Source organism: Panonychus citri, unplaced genomic scaffold (assembly GCF_014898815.1).
Source record: "Panonychus citri isolate SS breed McGregor unplaced genomic scaffold, ASM1489881v1 Contig00111, whole genome shotgun sequence".
Classification (NCBI taxonomy): Eukaryota; Metazoa; Arthropoda; class Arachnida; order Trombidiformes; family Tetranychidae; genus Panonychus; species Panonychus citri.
The window spans coordinates 883,240-910,012 of record NW_026515516.1 but is presented as its reverse complement, the minus strand read 5'-3'; the positions used below and the strand labels follow the sequence as shown (position 1 = coordinate 910,012).

The window sequence follows — 26,773 nt, the reverse complement described above, 5'->3', positions numbered from 1 at the left end:
TTGAAGCTAAGAAACAGTTTAATAGTAACAAATTTTGATCAGAAAATTATTAATTAACTCAATTCAGTTTGATATAAATCTAGTTTCAACTTGAATTTAATTGATTATTCTCAATCATCAAGTAACTCAATAAAATTGTTGTTGTATTGTAATAATTGTTAGTGATAGTGATAGTTATCTTACTCTAATTCTTAATCTGATTAAACAATAGATTTAATTTTGAAACTAAATTGATTTAAGTACAAATGTAAATTGTAAACAAACGAATGGAAATGGCTGTGAAATTAATTTTCCAATGGTTTTAATCAATCACACAGGTAATGATTATAATCATTTCTCTTCAATCGGAACATTCATCTTAATCAATATAATTGTGATTGCGAGTATATCTTCATATCGTTCTAATCAATGTTATGCTGAGCTAATTAATCCACTATTCATTGAGTGGTTCAGAAGTGATCAACTTACTCCTTCGAGAAGAATTCGGCATGATGACCGTGAAGTATCTGAACCCACGAATCCAGTCTGAGATTTCTCTATGGAAAATGGTTCGTAAGAAAAACCTTAGAAATTTTTTGCCTCAAGCGTATATTAATGTAATTATTGGGGCGATTATAGTTTTTTGAGCTGTTTTGGTCCAAAGGCAAATGATCTAAATTATTATCCAATAATATTAATTGTATGAAACGAGTAGAATATGGTTTCAAAGTTACAAAAAAGTGCTCAATAAAGTAATCTCCTGGAAAAGATTTAAAAACAATCAGAATTCATGGGTAACCATCGAATAGGTCAATTAATCTTGATCAATTTGCTGTATTGTATAACTTTTTGGTCATGTTCCTTGGTTATATTATTGTTCAGAGGTGCAAACTTATTTTCTAGTTTTCATAGAGTAAATATTGAAATTCATTCTTTTGCCTTTGGCCTCAATTGAGAATTCGAAAAAGTTCTAATATTTTTTTTCTTCACTTTTAGAACTAAATGTGAATTCATTACTGGTCGAAATAAATTCGCTTCGTAGAGGATTAGCTCAATGCCGCACAGCTCTAGCATAAGCTACTCCGAATGCAACTTTTAAGAATGTTGAAAATTTAGACAATCAACTAGGATGAGTAGCTCGACAACCGAAAATAGGCCAAATGTCGGCTAATCAACTGTGGCCAATTGATGAAAAAGCAGTGAGTAAAATAACACAAATGGAGCAGCAAGAAACGAGTAATATAAAATCAGGTGATGAAGTGACGCCGAGCTCATTGTATAATAGTCCATCAGAATAAATGGTTTCCAAATAAAACTACAAGAATTGATATGAGTATGATTAAATCTAATCGAGTTTTGTAGATTATTCAACGAACTTTATTTCAATAAATAGATTCCTATTTTGATACAATCTTTGTAATAAATGTTGAAAATGAAAACTTTTAGTTGTTTAATTTTTTCAAAGAGAAAGTGTCTCCATCTCTCTTATGATCAATAAACTTTTCTAAACTCAAAATTCAACAGTCAAAATAATCACTTCACAAAGTGAAGTTCACACGTTTATTGGTACAGGCAATCAAGCTTATTACTTATTAAGTTATTAGTTTGAAAATTTGATTGTTGAAGCTAAGAAACAGTTTAATAGTAACAAATTTTGATCATAAAATTATTTAAAGTTTGATAGATAAGTCTGATTTCAACTTGAATTTAATTGATTATTCTCAATCATCAAGTATCTCAATAAAATTAAGCTGATTCTAATTGAAATCTTATTCTAATTCTAGATTTAGGCCCATATTCACCAACCGTAATTAAAAGCTGTGATCAGCTGATTTTAACCTGGATTCAGTTTTAATTACGGTTGGTGAATATGAACCCATAATGGTCCTTAATGTTAAAAACTAAATTGATTCAAGTAAATTGGAAACAAACAATGGGAATGGATGTAAAATTAATTTTCCAATGGGTTTTTAATCATTCACATAACCAATGATTATAATCATTTGGTTTACTTGATAATCTCAATCATCCCTGACAATACGTTATTAAGAATTCATTGAGGTAATTGCAGATTGTTTGATCAACTGGTTTTAGTCACTTGCTGATTAGAACTTCAATTTTCATCAACATTGAGTATAAATGCCACAATCATTTGTAAAGTTAATTGTTAATCAGTTTCATTTAAACTTACAATGTTTTCTACTCCTTATAGTGTAACTATTGTCTCTCCAATTGGAATATTCATCTTAATCAATATAATTGTGATTGCGAGTATATCTTCAGATCGTTCTAATCAATGTTATGCTGAGCTAATCAATCCACTATTCATTGAATGGTTCAGAAGTGCTCAACTTCCTCCTTCGAGAAAAATTCGCCAATATGTGAAAGCAGAATTAGCACCTAAAGAACCAGTTATGGATATATTAGCTATGGAAATCGCTATGGAAATAACTACGGAAGCAACTACGCAAACAACTATGACAACAATTACGGAAACAGAAGCGGAAACAACAGCAACAGTTACGGAATCAACTACAGTAAAGGGTTCGTAAGAAAAACTTTGGAACTTTTTGCCTCAATTGTAATTATTGGGATGATTAGTTTTTCGAGTTGTTACCAAAGGCAAATGCTTCAAATGATTATTCAATAATATTAATTGTATGAAAAGAATAGAGAATGTGGTTTCAAAGTTACAAAAAAGTGCTCAATATAGTAATCTCCTGGAAAAGATTTAAAAACAATCAGAATTCATGGACAATCATCGAATAGATCAACAAATCTTGGCTAATCTGTTATATTGAATAACTTTTTAGGTCATATTATTGTTCATGAATGCTAACTTATTTTCTAGGTTTCATAGAGTAAATATTGAAATTAATTCTTTTGCCTTTGATCTCTATTGAAAATTCGCAAATGTTCTGATCATTTTTTCTTCACTTTTAGAGCTAAATGTGTATTCATTACTGGTCGAAATAGATTCGCTTCGTAGAGATTTAGCTCAATGCCGCACAGCTCTAGCACAAGCTACTTCGAATGCAACTTTTGAGAATGTTGAGCTTTCAAGCATTCAACAAGGACCAGTATATGAACAAGCGAAAATAGGCCCAATGTGGGTGAATCCAAGATAGAGAAATAATCAAACAGCAGTGAGACCAATGGAAGAATATGCAATAACAAATATTAACTGGAGAACAGGCAGATGATTGAGTAACAATTGGATTATAATCTATAAATTGTTTCCTTTTAAACTACAATAACTGATATGTGTACGATTAAATCTGATTGAATTTTTCAGATTATCCAATGAATTTATTTCCATAAATAGATAAGTAATAAATAAATAGCTATTAGCATTAATTGCTGCATCTTCTCCTGAATTTCTTGATTTCCTTTGCAATTGTAAAGCTAATTGGTAGTGTCGTAACTCTAAATTGTCGTTTAACTTGACATTGCTCTCACAATATAATCAGAGTCATTAGAGTTCATGAGCTTATACAAATTATAATGAATAACAGTTGAAATACATGTATAAGTAATCGTTGAAATTTATCCCCATAACGTTTAACAATTAGATCTGTTTGAGGATAAAACGGATCTTACTAGAATAGGGAAATAACTTTAATAAAGATGTAAGCAAATGGTACAAAGGTTATATAAAGGTGAGGGTTAACTTTATATACAGTAGGTAGAGGTCAGGTATTTTGGTCAAGGTGTCTTAGGTAAATTCACCTTGACGACAAAGAGGGAAATCAACTCATCGACTCTAACGATATGCTTTTTTGTTAAACTAGTGATATGAACTTTTATCCACTGGTTTGGATAATTAAATCATAAATAAATTCTAAATAAATAATCTGGATATTAATTGTATTTTTTCTTAAACTTCGCGATTTTCCAATGTACAAAATGTTGATTGTCCTCTAAAAATCTAACAAAACTCAATCCAATTAAATGATTAAGAGCCACGATTAGGTTTGATCAATTGGTTATAAATTAGATTATAATTAATTCAACATTAGTTTAAGCAAATAAATACAATGTTTATCAACTAAACTGAATTCTAATCTTTAATCAGGTTGAATGATTGAAAAGTAATTAATGTACTATTCTATCTAATCACTTAGCTTAACACTAGCACTTTACCACTTTGAACATCAAAGTGGAAAATTTTGGATTAACATCAACAAACAAATCAATTTGAGCCAAAACAATGGACTTGTCATCAATTGATTGCACATTTATCCGCTTAATTTAGACTATAAACATTATGAATGTACAATCTCGGTAATAAATGTTGAATGAATTTGTTGTTTGAAATGAAAACTTTTAGTTGTTTAATTTTTTCAAAGAGAAAGTGTCTCCATCTCTCTTATGATAAACAAACTTTTCTAAGCTCAAAAAGTCCAACAGAAAAAATAACAATTAAATTAAACTAATTTTCCAATATTTAATCATGGAAATAGTTTTTAGTAAGCAAATCAAATGTCTAAAAGTCTTTCATTATCGAAATATTATCATTACACTTTTCTTTGATAAAGAACAACAATTAGCACTGTAAGTATGAATTAAATCTAAGAATTTGCATTTGCAACTTTAACGTTAACTTGCATGTTAATTGTTAGTTTACTGGAGGTTACAAAGTTTACAATTAAAATGAGAATGATAAGTTAACAAGGAATATGAAAGAAAACAAACTGAACGATGACCTTAATCACTATGTAAATTAATCATTTACATTTAAACTGTGAAACGAACCCTTTATAGCCAAGAGGTTTCATTTAAATTAGTTTTCATGATTAAATTTGCTTCGTGATTTATTATGATTATCATTGTAATTAAATCTTCTGTCAAATTAAAAGGGCTGCAAACTTAATCTTGAATACCTCAACAGGTAATAGGTAGACCTGGAAACAACACTCAGAACTTTGTCTTTCTCAATTCAAACATATTCAGTGCAACTCATTTGGTGAGACAAAATTGTCATCTTTTTGCCATGGAGATCATGATGGAAGATGATGAAATTATCATGAACAATTCATTGACTTCATTGAATTGAGTAGGAGATAAAGTTCAAAGAAACTCTTGAAGTTATCTCATCATTAAAATCTAAGGATGAAAACTACCTTCATGATGATCATAATCTAACAATAAAATCATCATCAACCTGGAATATAAACTCATGGGGCCTTACCATGAATTCTGAGATTTCCTTAACTTATGATGAAAAAACAAAGTTCTAATAGGTTAATTCAGTTCGAATTATTAACTTTATCTTTTCTTTATGAGTTTTCTGGCCTCAGAAATTGATGATTTAAAGTTATGATTGTGATTAACATGATGATCTTTATTGTTAAACTTTTCCAACAATCAACTAATTTTTTTTTGGAACATGGTAACAAGTTTTACTCCCTTTTAATTTCCTAATCTATTTGATACTAAATTATCTTAATGTTACTTGATTGTAATTCACTAATTGTTGTCTCATAATTACACAATAATCATATTCAATGATAATTGTTATTAACATGATGATGATGATAACAATTGATGATTGAATCTTGAGATTGTAGGTGTTGTCATTGTTGTATGATCATCGTTTATGATTAAGAAGATGATTTAATTGATAAACATAAATAAATTTAGGTCATAATCATAATCGTAATTATAATCATTATCAACCTAATCATCGACTAATGATAAACATAATGATGGTAATAATCATCAGCTTCCGTATCAGAATAAAGTGATTCTTATTTCATGAGCAAATGTGAGTATCGATGGTCATTGAATTGATTGTAAGACTAGAGATTACTACTAATTGCAATTAAATTGCTTTCCAATTGCAACTAATTGATTACATAGGTAAACCAGATGATCCTAAATCCTTTATCCTCCAGCCCTTATCATCATCATCCTCAGCATCTTCTGTCATCTTCATCCTCCATTTTGCAGTAAAAAAATACAAAAATCTTTCCTTTCTTGAAACTTAAATATCAATCAATAAATTATATCGGTTGGAAATTAATAAATCAAATGATTAAACATCAAATGATTATCATTTCAAGGTTAATCAATACAGATGATGACAGAACCAGTTTCATCAATATCATCATTTTGATCATCATTAACTAACATATCTCATTAACAGCAAATGCAATTTAAACCAACAATTTAATTCATGGTCAACCAGAATTACAAGTTATAAATACAATGAAAATAAAGTTAATCAGTAAATTTTTTACTTTCTTATTAAGTTAATCACTAATGACTATTATAATCATTATTAGCCTAAAGCAATCAAGTCAACACTTGAGATAATCAAATAATAACAAAGAGTTGAAGAAACAATTTAATCTTTAATGTTAATCATCAACAATCAACAACAATTAGATGTAATAATAATCATTTTTTTTTATTCATCTCATTACTATTCATTCAAAATTATTAACTATTAATATGTAAGTGATAATCAAATTAAATTGTTATCAATCTTGAGTTAAATTGATATTGATATCGGATTACCCAAACAATTTAAGGTTATATTATCTGAGGAACCTTAAATTGTTGTTAATTTGATCATTATCTCAAGTTGTATTCACATCTCCAATGAAATCTTAATCAACCCAATTGTGGTAATTTACTGTATGATCATTATTAATACAATCGTTTTCATGGTTAACAATTTATAAATTGTTGCCATTTATCTGGTAAGTAAACAATTGGTCAGGGTTAGATTGTCATTGTTGGTTAGGAGAGGAAAAAGTTAATTGTGATTGTGTGATAATCATCTTAATTATCCATTCATTCAAACAATCAATAAAATAATTAATCAGTTTCCACGATTTAAAAAATAAATAAAAGACTCAAATTCACCAAGAGGCTAACCAACAATCAGGAGAAAATCAATTAATTGTTGGTGAACAATTTTTCCATTTCCCTATTATTAAAACACGTTACGAACTTTAATCAACAAAGTTAATTGTTGCTGTTGCTAAAAAATAAAAGCTAAAAACATGATTTGGTCAAATTATCAACGATCAACAATTAACTAAATGATAAACGAAAAGTTTTTCATTTGTTTCCAACGAAAATTAAAACTAAAAAATGAGAAAATTTTTCGTTCGTAATGTTCAACGTTCTCGTTACGATGTTTGGGAAACTTTTCAAAAACTTTTCTCTTTCGATTGTAGTTAAATCATTTTATGCCTTCAAGGTTAAATTGTTGTATTAATTATGATTTATCTTCAATAATTTATGGTCACAATTAAGTTAATTGAAAACAGGGATGAACAAAATTGTTTTGGTCAATTTTTCGTTTCCAATCATTGGATTAACTTTGCTCACAATTAAGCTTAACTAAAGGAAATTAACTCTTGTATTATTATTTTGATGATGACAATTAGTATTATAATTAACTTGATCATGATGGTCTTTTAAATCAATTAATAAATTGAAGGTTATTTAATATTCTTGATTATTGGATATTGATTGCAATTATAATCATCACCAAATGACCTGATTGTTGAGGTTAATTCAGTTGATTATGTTTGTTGATTTTTTCTTTTGCTTTCGCTCCTCAATATCGCTATCAACAAGTTAATTACAATTAACTTTTTCTTTATTGATGTTACTTGTTTAAAGCTTTTACTTGTTGTTGATTTTATTGCGAAAACAATTTAAACAATTAAAACTGTTAACCACAATCACCTCAATCCTCAATATCATCGCAATCAAAGTTGTTGATACTTTGAGTTTAAAGAGTAAGAAATTGATTAATTTCAACTGATTATTGATTATTAATTATCTCTCATTTTATTATTGATTTTCGTGATTAGTGACCATTATTATTGCCATATTTGAGACAATCAGGTCACAAAATTAACTATTAATTAGATTTTCTGTCTTAATTGTCATTATTTTCACTTGATCATTAAAAATTTTTCAACAATTTATCATAAATATTTAATCAAAATTAATCAACAATCTGAACACACCTTAATTGTTGCTTGATTGTAGCTTCCGTTTTTTTGATATTGCCATTTGATTAGATCAGCTCAGCAAATGATTTATCAAAAAAGTAAAGATTTTAATTGTTACGATTTAAATTTATTAGGTTTTGGGCTTTAAATTGTCCATAAATGATTAACTATCAATGCAATTAAATCTAATCCAATTGGCTATCCAAAGGCTCCTCAAACCCTCTTGACCATTGATCCTCTTCATTGATAGTATTGTAAATCAACTCGAGTACCTCTCAATAACTGGAATACAATTAAGTGTAACCAGAACAATTAGTCAACAATTAACTTTGACATTCCATAAAAAAGCTAATCATCAACCATAGAAATATATTTGTTAGAACTTGATAAACAAGTTCGATTAAAAATCGTGATTCCTATTAACTGAATCAAAGAAGAAACTTAATCAACTACAGCAGAACTTTTAATTGTATAGCAATTAAATCAAATTTTTAGACTTTCCACGAATTAAGATTAACTTAATTGTGTTTAAGATTCGATTTTCATTCGAGTAATTTAGTTCTAGAACTAATTTCGTTTTCATATTCGTGTTAATTTCTGAAAAGTTCAAGATCAACAATCATCAAGTTCAATTGTTTCAATACAATAATGATTAGAATCAGTAATTAGCTATATATAAGTAACGAATTAACTTAATCACCATAATGATACAATTAGAATGATTCATTTAATGATAATTTTTTTAAACTAACAATTAAGTTTACGGTGATTTAACTTTGAAAACAATCAAATAGTATAACGAAAACCATAAAATCAACAATTTGATTATGATTAAATATCCTTAGTAATTTAAAGTCAACACTTAAATTGATTATTTAAATTAGTTACTAAATTAAATGATTATAATCATACATTTGATTTCCTGATAAATTTACATTAATTTGTTACAATTGTAACAACCTTTTAATTGTTACCAATTTAAACCAGGAACTTAATTGTGAAACATTTCTCAGTGTGTAAACAATTAACTATTTAGATGAGCAAAGGTTAAGGATCTGATTAACGGTTAATTGTAATCAAATTTGTCTTTCATTATTATTATATGATATTCAATTACACCCAATAATCAAATGTTAATTGTTAGGGTAAAAAATAGCAATCAAGTTGGTGTATATTATTTAGTTAATCAATGTCAACTTAATCATTTCAAGGTGATCATTTGAAATTTAAATATTTACTTTAATTGTTGCTGTTGTTGTTACTTCAATTGATCTGAAAGATTAATTTAATTACCTTTTGAATTAAATTATCACACCAAAGACAAATTAACTAAACAATTAGGTATCAACTATCCGAAGACAACCTTGACAATGTTGGAAAAAACATCGCAATCAATTTAGATTACAATCAGTTAATTGTTAGCTCGTTTTTTTGAACAAAAAAATTGAAAATTCAATTAACCTTTTCAATTGGAAAACTAATAGAATCCAGAAGAAGGAGAAAATTACTAATTACTAATTAACTAATTGCTTGTTAATCTCAAACCAAAGTCGAAACAGATAAGTAGACATACAACAATTTAATGACAATTAAAAAGTTACAATTAAATTGATTGGTTAATTTGTAGATGTTGTTGACCGAATTGCGGTCGAATTGTTTTTTTAGAACTTTTTTTTTCGCTTAAAACTTTGAAACTTTGTTTCTCTCCAAACTTTTTGATCAATAACAATTAATTTACATAAAATTTTCATTTAAATGATTAATTCAATTTCCTGATTGTTATTAAATAAGTGATAAAGTTAATCATGTTTCTTCAAATAATATTCACCAAGATCTCAATCATTAGGAATACAAATTATCTGTTGAAATGATTGAAAGTTTTTCATTTACGAATTGAAAGATTTGATTATGATTAACAGAGTTAATTGTGATCATGTTGATGAAGATGATGATGACAATCATCATCATGATGATAGATCGACATGAATCATATTAGAACTTTTCTTTTTCCTTTGCGTGGTTAACATTCACTTTTCATCCTTAATCAACTTGATAAACCTACACAATTAATTTAAATTGTTATCATAATTGTTGTTGTTGTTGTTGGTTAAGTTTTAATTGTGACTTTTGGGTTAATCATGAGATGAATCTGAAGAAAAAAGCAAAAAAATTTGAATACAGTCAACCAATTGAATCTTGATTGAAACTTTTTTCTTCATCATCATCATCATCTAATCATCAACAATTAACTTTCTCATTACAATCAAGCAATTGAGACAAGAAGAAAGCAAAAAGAAAAAGTAATCAAAAAATAAACCAACAAAATTAACAGCAATCAGTTAATGATTTAAGGTGTGAGACATCAATATATTGTGATGGTTAATCAAAAAGTTAATCAGAATTTTATTACTCATATAAAAAAGTGATTAATTTGATTAACTTAGTTCACTTTTAATCACAATTTAATTCTCACAACTTTCTCTCTTCTCTGAAATTATCAGGTTAATTGTGGTTAATTCATAGTTAATTGTTGAAGAGTTAATTGTCAAGAGAAGAGCTGAAAAATGATTACAATTTACAATTTACAATTAATCCATTGATAGCTAGAGAAAAAGCGATTAACTGATTTCTAATTGATTGTAGATATTAATTGGCTTGGAAATGAATGAATTAATTGTTGTAGTTAATTGTTAGCTAAACAATTAATCAAAAAGAAAAAGATAATTAAACTTACCTCTGATTGTAATTGTCTGCTTAATGATAATAGTGATTCAATCCAATTGAATAATAACTTTAAATCATTATCATTAAGGTAAGATGAAGTTCTGAAGAAATGAAGAAAATGAAAACAATTAACATTTTGGGTGTTAAATTGTAACTAAATTGTTAACAATTAGCTTACCTTAATGGTTGAATGTAAACATCTTTAAGACTTGACAATGTAATTGAATAATCAACTTCAGTTAAATAAATTTCCTCCAAAATCCCATATCGATTATCATGACCTTATAAACAAAAGTAAAGTTATCACAATTAACTAATTGTGCTACCAAAGAGAAAGAGGAAACAATTAATTCTTACCAATAGATTTGTTAATTAAAGCCTCTGACAATTTAATCTCCTCATCTTCCAGATGATAAGCTTTAGCATCGATGTTAATTGTTGCTTCATTTTTAACCCACCGAAGACAAGGTTGATTAATACCCAACGAATTGATTAACGGTGTAACCAGATCACGAATCGTTTCATCACTTTGACCAACGACCTGTGAATTAATTGAATTACCAAACAATTAGAAAACAATTTAAGAATATCAAAGACAAGGGTTAAACAATCAATACGCAATTAAGAATTGGGAAAAATAATCCTCTAATTGTAATTCACTTTTACCTCTTCCAGGTTTGGGAAAAATTGAACAACAATCAATAGAGGAAATGATTTTCCAATCGTATATCTATCATTATGATTAATAAGATGATCAATTGTTATCACAATTACCATGATCATCTGAATTGTTAATCTATCATTATCAAAAGTAATTGTTATAATCTAATCTAATCTTCCCATTGGTGTTACTATTAATAAGGAAAATCATTTCCATTGTTAATCCTTTTCTTTATCGAGACTTTGATTTGCTGTTTCCATTGTTAATCTATTTACCTTTTTTTTCATATATTAAATTATGATCAAGTTGATTAGCATTCTAATCAGTTGATTAGAAAAGAAATACGATTCTAAATGGTAACAACAATTAACTCTATCACCATGAAGACTCTGGTCAATAATCTTAACCATTGTTAACTTTGTCTCTGTATGTGTGATTATGATTAAGGATTGAGAGTTAATTGTTGACCCTTAAGGTTCAATAACTTTGAATTTTATATCAACGACAACAATTAACCATCTCCATCAAAGGGTTATTACAATTAGTTACAATCAATAATCATTCTGTCAATCAATTGGCTCTTTTTTTTAAATGTTCCTTGCAATTAACTTGTTTTATTAGTTGATTAACGATTGAAATTTGATCACGAAATTAAATTCATAATGAAAACTTTGATCACTTTTCCATTTACAATCAACTTTGATTGTTAATCGTTTTAACCTTAAGGCTGATTTAGAAGAGTTGAAATTTGATGATGATAGACTCTCACAGCCTCTGTAATTAATTACATCTAATCAAAAATGATCATCACAATTTAATTTGATCAAAAGTCTAAATTGTTTCATTGATTTCGGTTCCATGTTTACTAATCATCATAAGCAAAGATCGTGATCAAAAGGTTCTTGGTAGTTAATTGTTAATCCCTTAATTGTTGGTTAACATTGGAAATTATTGTATTTTCCTTAAATAATTTACTAATTGTATGTAATTCCCTTCCCCCCAAATGTATAACAATTAGATTTACAATGAAAACTGTGTTATAATTTAGTAAATCGTTACGCTGATGATTAACCAACCATTGAAATTAATTGATGGTTAAACAGCAATTAAGAGGGAAATAAATTTGATTAAATTGTATTCCAATTTAATTGTTGTTGTTGTTGTTGGTATAATATCAGTCTTTCAATGTAAATATTAGCCAACAATTAAGTAAATTGTTCAAAATCAACAAGAGACAAGGTCAAAAGATTGAAGAAAAAACTTTTTGTGGTTTTCCTTAATTCCTTAATGATCAACACAATTAACTTGATTGTGATCCAAAAGTAAATCACCTTAATATTTGTCTTTTTTTTTCATTTGATTGTCACACCAACAATTTGTAAATTGTCCAAACAATTTGTTCAATGTTAAACAATTAACTGATTGTTATTAAACATATAACCTTAAAAATTGAATGATTTAACTTTCACTTTCCTTGCTAAATACCAGAACAATTAACTAACTGTTATGATAAGGATGATTGTGATGGCCAATAATTTAACTGTCAACTTGATTAACAGGACAGTTTATTAACTACAACAATCAAACAATATTTGATTATCATTGTGATAATCATATTTTTCTTAATTTAGTTTAAATCAACAATCAGTAGGCAGATATTTTTTTAATTTAATATATTATTTCAATTGAAAATCATCCTCTCACTTTATGTCTGATTTAATTGTTCAACTGATTGTTGAACAATCAAAATGAAAAACTTGATTTCTCACACTTGGGCTTTTCAACAATTAACGGAATGACGTCTATTTGATTAAATTATGTATTCGCCATGAATATTAACCAAAAACGTTAATCACAATTAATTTAATCGCATTAATAAATTTACCTTGAAGTTAATAAGTTTTATTTTCAATGAAATCCTTCAATTTGCATTTTCTATTCACAATTAACCTTAACAATTAAGTTAATAGCTCTGATTTAAACAACATCTTCACTTGAAACTCTGATTTCTGATCAGTGATTAATTACAATTAACTGATTGATTATTTAGTATGTTTTCTAGAAGGTGAAACAATAATAATATTATTATCAAACTAATCATTAAGTTAATTGTTTTAAATAGTTTCCAATTCTGAACTTGAGCCAATACATTTGTTGTTTTACCAGTAAATTGTTTCAATTAATTGTTGAGATTAATTTAGTTGTAATTAAACAGATATAAGGTGTATGATTGAGAGAGAGGGAACAATTAACTGAAACAATTAAAACTGTTAATCATGGTAATCAGTTGATTGTTAACTAATTTTGGCCTGATAAAAGTTAAGGTGAAAATCAATATTAACATTTTTGCTTAAATAATATCAACAATTAACAATCCTGCTGGCTAATTGTAAGTAATTAATTTCATTTGTTGTAGCTGTTTATGAGCAATCAATCACAATTAACTCAACAATTACTTAACTAATAATTAAAAATTTCGTAAGTCAAAACAATTAACTCTCAGGAAAGTTTCAATTTCATTAAAAACTTTTTCCTCATAAGCAAATTTGCTAATTGTTAACAATCAATTGATTGTGTTATTTTTTGCTGTCAACTTTTAGGTCTAATTGTAACTGGAAGTTACATAAATTGTTCAATGTCAAAATTAATGGTAAATCACTCATCTGAATCATCTTTCTTAATTGTTACAATTTAGATTTACAATTAACCTCCAATATTTATCATTATTCACGGTTTGTTGAGTTAATTTGATTTCCTGTTAATGAAATGTTATCTAATTTCATCTAAATTATGATTAATTTTAATTGTTTTAAGAGCACGAAATTAACAATTTTCTTCTTGATTACAATGCAACAATTAATCAACCATTAAGATAATTACAGGATTAAGATAATAACTGATCTTATGTTAATCTTTAATTATCATGATCTTGATTTAAATTATCTCTTGTTGACAGTCAACAATTAACAAGACAATCACAGGATATTGATGACGAAAATAATATTTAAAAAATTATCGAAAATAAAAAAATTATATCAACAACAATTAGATTAATTTGCTTAATCCAAATCCATTTCTTTTCAACGGATTAACTTTCTACACACAAACAAATCATTCAACATCAATAATTAATCCAAATTCCTGTTGAGGTTTGATGAATGAATCTAATCAACGATATTAATTAACTATTCTGTTCCCAATTAAAAGCAATAATTAAAAATGTTTACAAACGATAACAAGTTGTCATGGTTACAATTGTTTTCCCTCTCAATTTGCTCAGCTGATTTAACTTGTTTATTTAATTTTCTCGATGTAATTAATTGTGTTGATTGTTTCGTAGTAAACAACAATTTGTGGTGATTAATTAATGGTCAGAGTGATTTATGTTTTTAATTTACTTCTCTTGCTCAAAGTGTTACACAGAATTAATTGTGATTTAATGTTTCTCTTTTTTCACTTTTCTTTTTTTCTTTTGAGTTGAATTTTTTTTTTCTCTTGATTCATTATCACGCTGTTCGTAATGTTTTTACCTGTAAATTCAGACTGAATTATTATTATTATTGTAATTTTGTTTCTCTCTTTTAATATTTCCGGTCAAAAGAAAGTAAACTCATGTGATCTTGGGTCAATCATGTTTGATCTTTATTTCTTCGCGAGGTCAATTAATATGGAACCAATTGGTTTGTTCTTGGTGGAATCAGGAGAAAAAAAAATATTGAGAGATAAACTTGGAAAAGAAAAACAAATTTCTATATAATCATTACCATGTAGATGAATTTTCATTATTATTCACAAACTCAGCGAGAATTTAATCAAATATTCTGTATCATTAGTTATCCTGCTCTCTCATTTCCATTATGTAATGGATTGAACTTTCTTTCACAGAGAGAGAGAGAGAGAGAGAGAGTTTTATATCTTCTCTTTTCAGAATTCTAATCATCATCATGGAATCTAAACCTTGACAACTGAAAGAAAGGATATTGAAACAAAGACGAAAAAGTGACAACAATCAACATCAATTGAGCATCAAAATTGTTCATCAACGATAATCATTCATATGGAATTTACTATCTTCTAAATGGCTACTCGATCTTTAAAAAATTCAAGAAAACTGAACCTCTGAATCTCTCACTTGGTTGGATAAATTTGATTTAATTATGAGACTGATGGTGCACACGAATCAACCAATTAATGTTAACTAATTATCAACAATCAGCATCTTTAAGGCCGCAAGTCAAATTTTCTGGATAATCAATCTTAGAGTTAAAGTAACGAGAAAACAAAAATGTCAACGGATTTAACAAGATTAGATTAACGGGATCAAGGAAAGATTAAAAAAAACCATCAACAAATATTAACCCAAACAAGCAAACAAACAAAATCAACTAAAAAAAAAAAGGGAAACAGCATCAAGAAAGTGACTCTTAAATATTGTCATTCAAGTGTCACTCACTAATCATAATTACCATCAACCAATTAGCTGATTAACAGAGCTTGCCTTAATCTAAATTGACTTTTAAAGTTAATCATCAAACCAACAGCCCAAAAAAAGGTCAATATCAAGGAGGAAGGTGTAACAACCACAACCACCGACCAATGATCCCTATGGAATGGCTTTCATTATTATAATCACAATCTTAATTGTTCCAAGGCTCAATTGAACCTGTTATCATCATGATTTAATCTGAAACTCTCTCTCCATTGGTAATAATCTGTAAATTAAACGGTTAATCACGAAGAAGAAAAAAAAATGAATGAGAAAATGAAACAACTAAAGGCTGAACTTGATCCTAATGATCAATGAATTAAGTTGAACAATCTGAAAATGATCAAGAAGGAAAAGAGAAAATGATTCACCTTGAACAGTCAATATCTTTATCATCAACGATTTAATGATTATCATTATTATCGTATTATGATTAACTCCTTTGTTACTATGGATTCGTAATATTTATAAGACTAGAAGTTGAATATTATTCTGGTGGAAAAAGAAATAAGATTCAGACATCAAATGAGAATAGAATTGTTAAAAGAAGGAAGGGAAAACGCCTTTTCGCAATTTAATCTTCTTCATCTAAATCAAAAACCTTCCATCACTATAATTTAATAATATGATTATATTATCAATCTATTAATAATATTATTGAAACTAAATTGTTTCCTTTTAAATTATTGGATAAATTCACGTAATGTTATATGAAACCGTCGGTTTGACCTTCCCAACGAAAGGCTTTTCTTTTCGGGTTGATTGTTGATTACAATTCTGTTAATAATATCAACAATCAAGTTCTTAATCATATTCATTTACTTTTACTCTTTACATGTGGATGAAAAGGATATTTGATTAATCTAAATTGTTGTAACCATTGAGAATATCGATTCAATGTGAAAACAATATTTACTTTTACCTGGACAAATACCTTGAAGAAAATGCTTATAATATTGGAACAATTAAGTTAATTCAATATGAGTTACAATCAGTTGATTGTTTAACTCTTTTTTTTTTCGTTTGTAGTTTTGGGGGAATTGAGGAAATGTATGATTGACAATTGTTGGAAATTGTTATTCTATGGTATAAATCATTCATCATCAATTCTGATTGACATATTAAAGATTAAATTTCTTTCATCATCATGTTGAGCGATTTGTTAATTTTTCTCAATCCAAATTAACTATATTATGGTAAATATAAAGTGTAGCTTATTTGTTGCTGTTGTTATTATTAATTGTTTTCTTTTTTTTCTCTCACTCAAAACAATCAATAGTTGTTTTTGAATGTATTATAATAATCAACAGGTAAAAAAAAGTATCAGGTTGATTTGTAATATTAACAATCTCAAGATCTGCTTGTTATCCCCATTGTTTAGCATAAACAATGAATAGTTACGATGAAATTTCTCACTCTTTCTCCATGTTAAGGTGTATTTGAATTCGTTGTTTGCGTTTTTGTTGATTTAACAACAGCGAAATTACAACAACATGAACATATAACATGCAAAACAAAAAAGTGTGTATGAGTATTTTCACCAACGAAACTTGATTCTTTCAAGGTTTTCACTAAATTCTAATCATGTTGAAACTCTTATTTGGTGAAAGAAGATAAGATGATGATGATGCTTTTTCATGGGCTTCTGATGATCAAGCTTCTTTTTTTCTCTCTTTCGGTTATTAGTAAAGAAAAGAAAAGCGAACCATGATTAAAATCGCCCAGAAAAACAAAATTGAGAGGAGATGAGATGAGATCGTCACCTAATCAGCAACATGTTTTATGAAGATGAAAATTAATGATGATGATGATTTTGATTATGATGGGGATGTCAGTTTGATGAAGCCAAAAACCATGTAATTATATTGATTGGGAGAGAGAGAATGAGAGAGAAACAAGTTGATTTGATTAGTGCTGGAGATTGGGAAGAGAGAGAGAAAAAATGATATAAAATAAACACACAATTTATATCCAATTGGAATCTCTAAGCAGTAGTAATAATTTGAACACACAGGAGAGAGAGAGAGAATGAGAGAGATCCAATTGGAAGGAGAGAAAGTGAGACCAATGAAAGGAACCACAATTACCAATAAAATAATAAGATTGAAATAAGATCAAGTATTTAAAATCAATCAACACTAATCAAGGTGCACAATCAGGTACATTCACTGTAAAGAGAAAAAGGAAAAGTAAAGGAAAAAAAAGACAGTAGGGAAAAAAGATCATGATAATAATGATACGTAATAAATGTCCAACTTTTTGATTGGGTTAAACATACAGTCAGCATTGGACTAGATACTAAATAGTATTTAGAAGAAAAAAAGAAAATGAGAGAGTAAAGAGGCAAAGAAACGTCAAGCCTTCAGGGCAAATTAACAACGTTAAAAGTAATCAAGTTAAAGCATTTGGTACGATTTTGTTAAGAGACTCAGTCAATACTAATAACATTTAAATTGTTAGTAAAATATTTCTCTCTTTCTCTTTCTTTTTCTTTCTCTAGCTAATATTTGTAGCTTTTCAAATTATTAAGATAAAATCAAGAAAGAATAAAAAAAAAGGCTAACTAATTAAAGAGAAAAGAAAAAAAAATCAGAATCTGATTGAATTTTCTATAGGAAATTAACAATCATCTCTCTTCATTTACTTACCATTAGATGATCAGTTGATTTACTTTTCTTTGGAGTTACATTTCCAGCTAATTAGTATCACAAGTGTTGTTTATTTAATTGATAGAAACTTAATTAATTTAGAAAACGTAATTAAAAAGTAAATTCAATTTAACGGACTAATAATTAATCTTAATTTTGGAAAACAAAACAAACCGATTCGCCATTTTGACTACTCTTCTTCCCTCTGGTGGCCGATTAGTCGAAAGGGTTAAAAGTTACTAATCAGTTTAATCTCAAATGTTGTTAATCTTTTTGTCTAATTGTTTTCTATTCTTTTTTTTCCATTGTCTTATTAATCTTATTCTTAAATCTACAGAATGATGTGGAGATTATTCCTTTGTCTCTCGTGTGTCAATGTGTCTCTTTTATGAGAATTGAAACCCTTTTCTTTTTTTAGAAGAAAAATTTTTTTTTCTTTTCTTCTCCATTATTACCATAATCTTGTTGTTCCATCTTAATTTTTATTCTATATTTTTCTTTCCAGGTTTTGGATTTTTGTCTCTATCATATCATCTTACTTGTGAGATGATGATTATGATGATTACATGATGGTCGCTGTGGTATTTAGATTTCATCTATTTTGGGACAATCAACTCATGAATTTGTATCTGTAACTGACTCAAGGGTTTTCATGTGTTATTGTCATTGGGAATCCATTTCATCTTTACAGGTTGGTAAATCTTAATTTTTGTTTTCTTTTTTATTTCTTCGGTGTTATCAACAAGATCCATCGTCATTATCATGATAATAATCTATCTCTTTCTCTTTTTCTCTCTCTCTCTCTCTCTGTATTATGTTTATTTCCCAGTGAACTTGTCACGATGGAAATTTGAAAGAAAGAAAATGCTCACGACAAGAAATTTTTTCTCTTCCATTTTTTTTTATTTCTCTCCATCATCTTCTCGTATTGTCATCGTCGTTTTTGTCTTCATCATTTGGTTAAAATTAAATTGTTTTTCTTAACAATAACAACGAACCACAATTTCATCGTTATTATCATCATCATATTCCTATTGTCATTGTGCTTTTGTGATTATATTCTGAGAGAGGAAGAGCCAGAGAGAGACAGAATGACAAGATCACTACCTTTCTCTCATCCAGAGAGAGAGAATAGAAAAGAAAAACAAAATTCTCAATGACAATTCTATTCTTTAACATAGTAACAGATTATGGTGATGATTGAGAATCAATGGAAATTAACTATGGAGAAATATTATCTTTTCAACGATTGATGGTCAATTCAATGTTCGCCTCCATCATTATCATCATTCTCAATTAACTGAGGTAACTCAAAGTTAATCGAAATTTGATTGAAATGGCAACAATATCAAAATCTAATCAAATGAGGAAACAATTTAATGTAAAAGATAAATGATCGAGAGGTTGGTTAATCTTTTTTTATACTTCTTAATTCACTTTCTCTCTCTCTTATTACCATTCAATTTGATTTTGGTGATTTAGTAAATTATTTAGTAAAATCATCAACACATAAATTGATATAATCAACAGTAAGATTAAAATAGAAGATGAAACTTGAAATTGATTCAATTAGAGGGATAACCTTGATCATCAACCTCTAAATTCAATCAAATGAAGGTAAAAGTAGTTACATCAATTGTTAATATTAGAAACAAATACCAATACACTTTCATTATTGTTCAACAATTAATTTTAATTTTCTTTCCTCTTGACAACCTACAGATTATTTGGAGACTCATATTTACCGAGGAATCACAATTTAGCAAATTGGAAAGGCCGAAAAGATGCAATGATTAGTAAATTGTTTCATTAACCTTTTTCTCTTCTCTTCCAAATGAAGATGAAGAAGAAGAAGAAAAATTCTCTCTATGTAATAATATCTTCTCATGTTATTTTCTTTTTCCCTATGTAACTTTTTCTTCTTCTTTTTTTCTTTCTTCTTCATCTTCTTCATCATCACAGATCAAACTTCGAGATTATCATCATTTTCTATCCTAAATGGTATGTGGTCTCTTCCAAACTGACCTTGGGTCATAACGTGTATTCACATTTACAATCTATCTATCAGATCGTTGATACATTACCTGGAAAACTTTTCAATTACATTTATCATGATCGACTTTCTTTTTCCTCATCATCGTCATCATCATCTTAAAATCATCTTTAGTGGACTAATCGTTATCCAGCTAGCTTAAAATCCAATGGATTTACTATACATTACAAAATATACTTTACTATTTTATCAGTTTAACCAGTAATTAGGGCAACGGGACTCTTGACCTCTTCTCGGGTCATAAGTTAAATCTACCTTGATGGTGAATGTGTGTAGAAATATAGAAATGAACAGGTAAGAACTCTCTCTCTCTCTCTCTCTCTCTATCAATACTATTCAATTGTAACCACTTAGAGAAGTAAAAATTTGATGAGTATTAGAATTACTAGTAAATTTCTCATAATAATAACAACGATACTTTTTTTTCAACAGAGATCAATTTTTTCCCAATGGTTTCTATTGGTAATCCATCAATCTTAAAGTAAGAAAATCATTTATTGTACTAATACATTTTAACTACAATCAAAATTATCATCAACTAATTTATCTTATTTTCTCACTCAATCCATCCAGAAAACAGAGTAACAGAAATTGACTGTTAATCTGACCATTTAAACGAACATCGATCACAATTGAAATTTAGGTTAATCACTTTGGGGCATCATGGATCATCATCAATGGATCATTTTTAATTTCATTGGCTATGGAAACTAAATTTTCGGCAACAATTTACTCATCTAATTTATTGCTATTATATTCACAGGAAACTTGAACATTGTTTGTTTACTACAAACACTTAAATCATCGTCATCATTAATGGTTAAATTGTCACCGTTTTAAATCATCACCATCATTCATATATATATAATATAAACCAAATTTGGAAGCTCACACTTTAACTACTAAATTGAATCAAATTACCAAATCAAATTGATTGTTTTGATTAAGGTAAATACAAAAAAAAACACATACAGACAGACAGAAATACATGCAAACAAACTCGTGATAATAGTCGTTAATTGTTGATAAATTCAATCAATTGAATTTTAATCAATCGATAGCAGAAAAAAAAATCATTGATAAAACAATTTGCGTAAAAACAACAAAGTCAGAAAATGATTTAAATGTTAATTGAAAAAAAAAGAGATTAGATTTAATTGTAGATTTGTAGTTACATGGAATGCAAATTACCATGTTGAAAAAATGAGGTTGATAGTAATGATAATTAAATATAATTAGTAAACTATTAACATGATAAGTTTTTCAAAGTTAATTGCATATTGATTGTTTAATGGTAAAGATTTGTATCAATAGTTGTTTCAATGAACGTGTGTGTTTAGTATTTGTGTTACCATTGTAACAGAAACAATTAAACAATTGACAAAACAATTAAACAATAAATTTACCTTTTGTTTAGATCCATTTGGTAAGATAATGGTGAATACAAAAACTTTCCACTCGATTTGACGATAAATGTGGCCTGAGGTCGATAATTGTGGACGAGATGACGAAAGGAAATTACGAAAATTAAATGAGAAACCTTTTCGTTTACGTTTACCATTGAATCGTAGGTCAGGTAGCGACATACAATATTGGTGACAATCGAAGTCGGTATCGTTGACCCGATAGGATTTTCGATAAGTTAATGATGACATTTTGGTGAACAACGAGATGATAATTACACAATTTAATCCAATAAGAAAATAGAATCCAAAGCAAATTGTCAACACTCACAAATCAGTTAATCCATTTAATTGGTTATGATGATTATTAGTTGTACACTTTAACAATTTAACCCTTGGAACAATTTAAAAACCATAACTAGGATTATATTGTTATTGTTAATTGATCACAATGATAGTTAATCCGATACTGATGGTGAATTTTTCAATATAATCAGTAAATTGTTGACTAAAAAAAAGTAATCAAACAATCAAATTGATTTGATTCAATGATTGAATTGTGATTGAATCGATGATCGATGATGATGAAAGTGAGAGAGAGAGAGAAGAAGATAAATTTAGATGAGAGAGTAGGTTAATTAACTATTTGCAATAATAATAACATTGATCATGTTGTTAATTGTAAGAACAAAGTTCATCAAAAGTTAATCGTTGATTATAATTGTTTACCTTTTCTTTTAATTGTTATTATTTTTGTTTGACATCAACAAATGAAGATTGAATTTAAAATACAACAACAACAAGAAGATGAAAAAGTTTTACTAATTGTTGATTGTAAATGATAATTTTATGATCATGTAACAATCAACAACATGTTCTGTTGTTGATTGCTTATTAAACTAACAACAATTAACTGACAAAAAGTAACTTTCACGATTGAAACTGAATCTTGAAATGGTAAACATTTTTTTTCGTAATGTTTACCTGGTGAAAGTAAAAGTGAACAGGGAAGTGAGTTTGAAATAGTAAGAGAAGAGAGAGAAGATAAGAAAGAGAAGGGAGCAAACAAGTTTTTCTTTCTTCTCTTACTTTCGATTTTCATTTTTTTCTCTTTCTTTTTTTCTCATCATCATCTTTAATCATCTTTCTATCATCATCAGACTTGCGACTTGAGCTTCGTTTCCATGGGTTGGGTTGATCGTTACAGAGGAAATAACGTCATTTCTTATGATTTCATCTAGAATCTAATTAGTTAATTATTTTGATCTGTTTCGATGATAATCATTAGTTAATAGGGTTAACATTTTTATCAGAGAGGGAGAGAGAAAGGCAATTAAATTGCTAACAATTAGTGTTCAATTTCAATTAAGTTATCAAAAGTATTTCAATTTAATACATTTGAATTTTTTGTTCACATTTTCATTGAGTTTTCATCGTTACCTGTTGATTTTTCAACAATTTAACAAGTATGATAGGATAGTTTTCCTTTGATTAATTAGATTGTATTAATAATAATACAATTAATTTAATAAATCACGTAATTCAGAAACACAATTTAATCTGTTCAATTTGATTATCATGATCATCCGTTGATTTAAATGTTGATCATCATCGTTTTTAAGGATTGGTGTTTGGAGTGGTTAATATTTTTCTTTCTCGTTGTCTGATTACTTGATTAGTTAATAAATTTAACTTTGTTTTGTTAATCATAATGAATTTACTTGATTTTTATCATCAATTGATGGATTAGTGAGTGAATAATAATAAAATTGATGAAGATGGATTCAGGTAATCAGTTTCATCGTCATTCAACTTGATTCCTGTTGTTGGTCAGTTTCTCTCCTTTTTCATTTCACTTTTATCCTTAATTAAGTTGACGATAATTATAATGAATTAATAAACAAATAAGCTAAAAAATTATTTAAAAAAATAAATAATTTCATCAATATTTGATTAGCATAATCATTATTAAGTCAAAACCAGTAATCAAATTTTTTGTTTAACTTTGATGGGGCTTAAGTTATACATGTTAATTTCATTCAATGAGTTGTTGTTGATTAAATTTTTAACATGATTGAAAAGTCATTAATTGAGTTGATGATAATTAAAATTCTCAATTCATGTGAGTTGAATTAGATGATGAAGGTTGACAGGAAATTGTTGATCTAAATATTAAACGTAAACATAAAGCACGACAAAAGTTTATATTGTTTCCTTTTCCTCTTTTGAAACTTTAATACTTTCACTCTCTCTCTCTCTCTCTCTCTTTGCTTGACCCATAATCAATTTACGATGACCACTTGAAAGAGATGATGAAATTTACATGATATTCACTCTGCATTTGAATAAATAAATTTATTCCAATTCTATTCAATTATCTGTTTTTCTCTTGATTTTAATAGCTCAGCTTTTTAGGAGTGTCCATCTTGACTTTGCTTGTTAATCCATTAATAATGTTAATCGTAACGATGATTATTATACATTATTTAATAATAACAGCAATTTATTAATTGTATTCGGTCCTTGTTTCCTCTTTGCTCTTCCTCCATCTCTCTCTTGTTTCCAACTTGTAATATGTACAAGTAAGAGTCCAGTTGATTGATAATTGTTCTGTTGTTGAATATTAACTGTAATTCATTGAGATGATTAGAAATAAATAATCAGTCGACTGATGAATTTAATTGAATATTCAGTGTTATACCTGAATAGTTTTGATATATTAATCCATTCATGATGATATGTTGTTGTTGTTGTTGTTTAGTGTTCATGTTGAATAACTTTGATTAAGAGACAGTCATGATAATGTTAATTGTGATTATGCTGATTAGATGTTGAAGACCAACGATGATTATGATCATCATTTTTAATTGTATATCGTTAAAACATTTTGTTACCTGAGCTAAAAAATTCAGGTAATCTCTTGAATCCTCATTTCTCTTATCTTCATCAAAGAGTGAAAGTTATCATCATCTAATAGATTTGATGAATTTTAGAAAAGGATAGAACAAGAATTAAGGATTAGATTAAATATATTAACAAATTATTTCTTTCATCTTCATATTTACCTGTTAAATCTTGTAACAAATAACATTTTAATCACATTCAATTGAGAGAAGAAGAAAAAAAATGTTTTCTCATGTTGATGATTATCATTATGATCCATCTAAGTGATGGTGATCTTCATGATGTTGATTGTGATGATGATGATGATGATTGTAACAGTTATAATGGTGATGATACTTTTCCAAATTCTTTTTGGTAATCATCTTTATCCAAGCTTTTCCGTTTGTGGAGAGAAATGAAAAGAAAAAGTTAAAGAATAAAGAAAATTAATCTTTTGTATATGGTTAACTTTTAATTGTAATTCTCTGATTGTTGGTCCTATTCAACAGTTGACAATAATCAGATTGACTCAATTGAAATGATTAAAGAAGAGAAAGTTGCGAAAAGGGAAAAAAATTGACTTACCTGTTGAAAGATTATATCATCAGGGTGTCTATTTGATATCATAATAGAATCTAATGAATATCATAAGGATAAGAAAAAGAGAAAAACAATTAAAATGAATTTCAACAAATTCTCTCTTTCTCTCTCTCTCAAAAGCAATCAAATTGTAATTCATTACCATGATTAACATGATAAATTATTGTTCCAAACTTTGATTATCTTCTTGTTTCACAATTGACATGATGGTAGAAATGAAATATCACCAATCCAAAGAGACACTTTAATCCAGTGAATCTCTTACATCCAGGATTTGGCTTTTTTTCCCGTTGCTCTTCATGGTCCGTTACCTGTTGATGTATTTCCTAAATAACGAATAACGAAATTATCTCTTGCTGATGATCAAGGAAGAAAAATTTAGATTAATCTATAAGTAATAGAGAAAAGAAAATAATTATTAGAGAATAGAAAAAAAAACCAAACATAAAAACAAAAAGAAGACAAAAAAAAAAGATCATCGAAAGACATTAAACTGACCTCATGTTCTGGTGTCCAATTTGATTTATGGTTCAACTACTTTCACTGATCTAAATTAATAATTTAAATTGTCAATAACAATTGATTAATTGAACAATCTAAATTAACTTCTACTTGATTAACAATCACAATTACTGTTGTCACTCCGAATCACAGGTCAACCGGTAACTATTGGTAACCGGTGACGGAAAACAACAACAATTGAATAACCGATTTTTTAATTTCTCTTTGTTGACAAATTGATTAATTTTCTTACCTTTGTTCGTGATTTAATTATGCCTTTATTTTCGGATAAATTTAGTCCTCGTTTATCTAAACCTCGTAAATCTATTGGTAATAACAATCTAATTGGACGATCATCAATTGGCGAGGAAAATGTTGACCATTTAAAGGAGTTTAAAAAGCTTTCAATTCAATTGGGTGATTGTTTGAATTTACAATTTGACGGAGTTAAAGGTGAATGGAAAACTGATTATCCACAGGATTCAGGGGATAAAGATGATGGTCAGCTACATGGTGATTACAGGGAAGACTATGGAGATACCGATGGAAACAATGACCATCCCGAGAATGAGAATGGCGATGAATATGGAAAGATTAGAAAACGAAAACCAGGAATCAATCAGGAGATTAACAATTCTACCGGTGTTATTGTTCATTCTAAGAATAAAGAATTAGCTAAATTAAAGAAAGCTAATGAATTATTGCTTGAAGAGAATCGACTGTTGAAGCTTAAAGTTGAACTATTGGTTGATTTGGTAAGAATTTTTTTCCCACCTTGATTATCACTATCATTTGATTACAGGTTATGATTAACTTTCTCTCCATTACACTTTAATGTACTTGTGGTCATTTAATT

The 26,773-nt window shown here is 27.9% G+C and overlaps 2 protein-coding genes and 3 long non-coding RNA genes across 9 annotated transcripts in view; 2 read left to right on the top strand and 3 right to left on the bottom strand.

Annotated features, from left to right (window-relative positions):
• The window catches only part of LOC128389872 (uncharacterized protein DDB_G0273453/DDB_G0273565-like), a 67,870-nt gene extending 45,049 nt beyond the window's left edge, over nt 1-22,821 (bottom strand). The window contains exons 1-5 of one of the 2 annotated variants that reach the window (XM_053349514.1): nt 22,663-22,821; nt 21,937-22,441; nt 11,040-11,223; nt 10,861-10,963; nt 10,693-10,783 (exon numbers count right to left, since the gene is read on the bottom strand). In XM_053349514.1, the coding sequence (XP_053205489.1) occupies nt 10,693-10,783; nt 10,861-10,963; nt 11,040-11,223; nt 21,937-22,185 (627 nt within the window). In that variant the 5' untranslated portion in view covers nt 22,186-22,441; nt 22,663-22,821. Of the gene's footprint in view, nt 1-10,692; nt 10,784-10,860; nt 10,964-11,039; nt 11,224-21,936; nt 22,467-22,662 lie in introns of those variants that run through there. The other variant, XM_053349515.1, reaches the window with a different exon arrangement.
• LOC128389885 (uncharacterized) lies at nt 2,161-3,336 on the top strand. Its single transcript, XM_053349533.1, has 2 exons — nt 2,161-2,523; nt 2,923-3,336. Exons 1-2 carry the CDS (start codon nt 2,172-2,174, stop codon nt 3,105-3,107), a joined length of 537 nt encoding a protein of 178 aa, XP_053205508.1. The 5' UTR covers nt 2,161-2,171; the 3' UTR covers nt 3,108-3,336.
• LOC128389889 (uncharacterized) lies at nt 15,620-18,676 on the bottom strand. Its single transcript, XR_008325534.1, has 4 exons — nt 18,478-18,676; nt 17,792-17,997; nt 16,201-17,592; nt 15,620-16,055 (listed from the first exon to the last, which is right to left on the bottom strand). It is a non-coding gene; the product is annotated as an uncharacterized LOC128389889 (long non-coding RNA).
• Nucleotides 18,722-22,086, top strand: LOC128389886 (uncharacterized). 3 transcript variants are annotated; one of them, XR_008325530.1, is made up of 8 exons: nt 18,722-19,168; nt 19,307-19,880; nt 20,200-20,347; nt 20,440-20,478; nt 20,645-20,824; nt 20,963-21,011; nt 21,104-21,478; nt 21,948-22,086. It is a non-coding gene; the product is annotated as an uncharacterized LOC128389886 (long non-coding RNA). The 3 variants fall into 3 exon arrangements; XR_008325529.1 differs by having other exon boundaries at nt 20,546-20,824; XR_008325528.1 differs by having other exon boundaries at nt 18,724-19,168; nt 20,440-20,824.
• Nucleotides 22,822-23,314: 493 nt separating the features above from the next.
• On the bottom strand, nt 23,315-26,180 carry LOC128389887 (uncharacterized). 2 transcript variants are annotated; one of them, XR_008325532.1, is made up of 7 exons: nt 25,915-26,179; nt 25,559-25,804; nt 25,402-25,451; nt 24,999-25,210; nt 24,828-24,903; nt 24,635-24,710; nt 23,315-24,560 (listed from the first exon to the last, which is right to left on the bottom strand). It is a non-coding gene; the product is annotated as an uncharacterized LOC128389887 (long non-coding RNA). The 2 variants fall into 2 exon arrangements; XR_008325531.1 differs by having other exon boundaries at nt 23,316-24,560; nt 24,635-24,903; nt 25,915-26,180.
• Nucleotides 26,181-26,773: the final 593 nt, after the last annotated feature.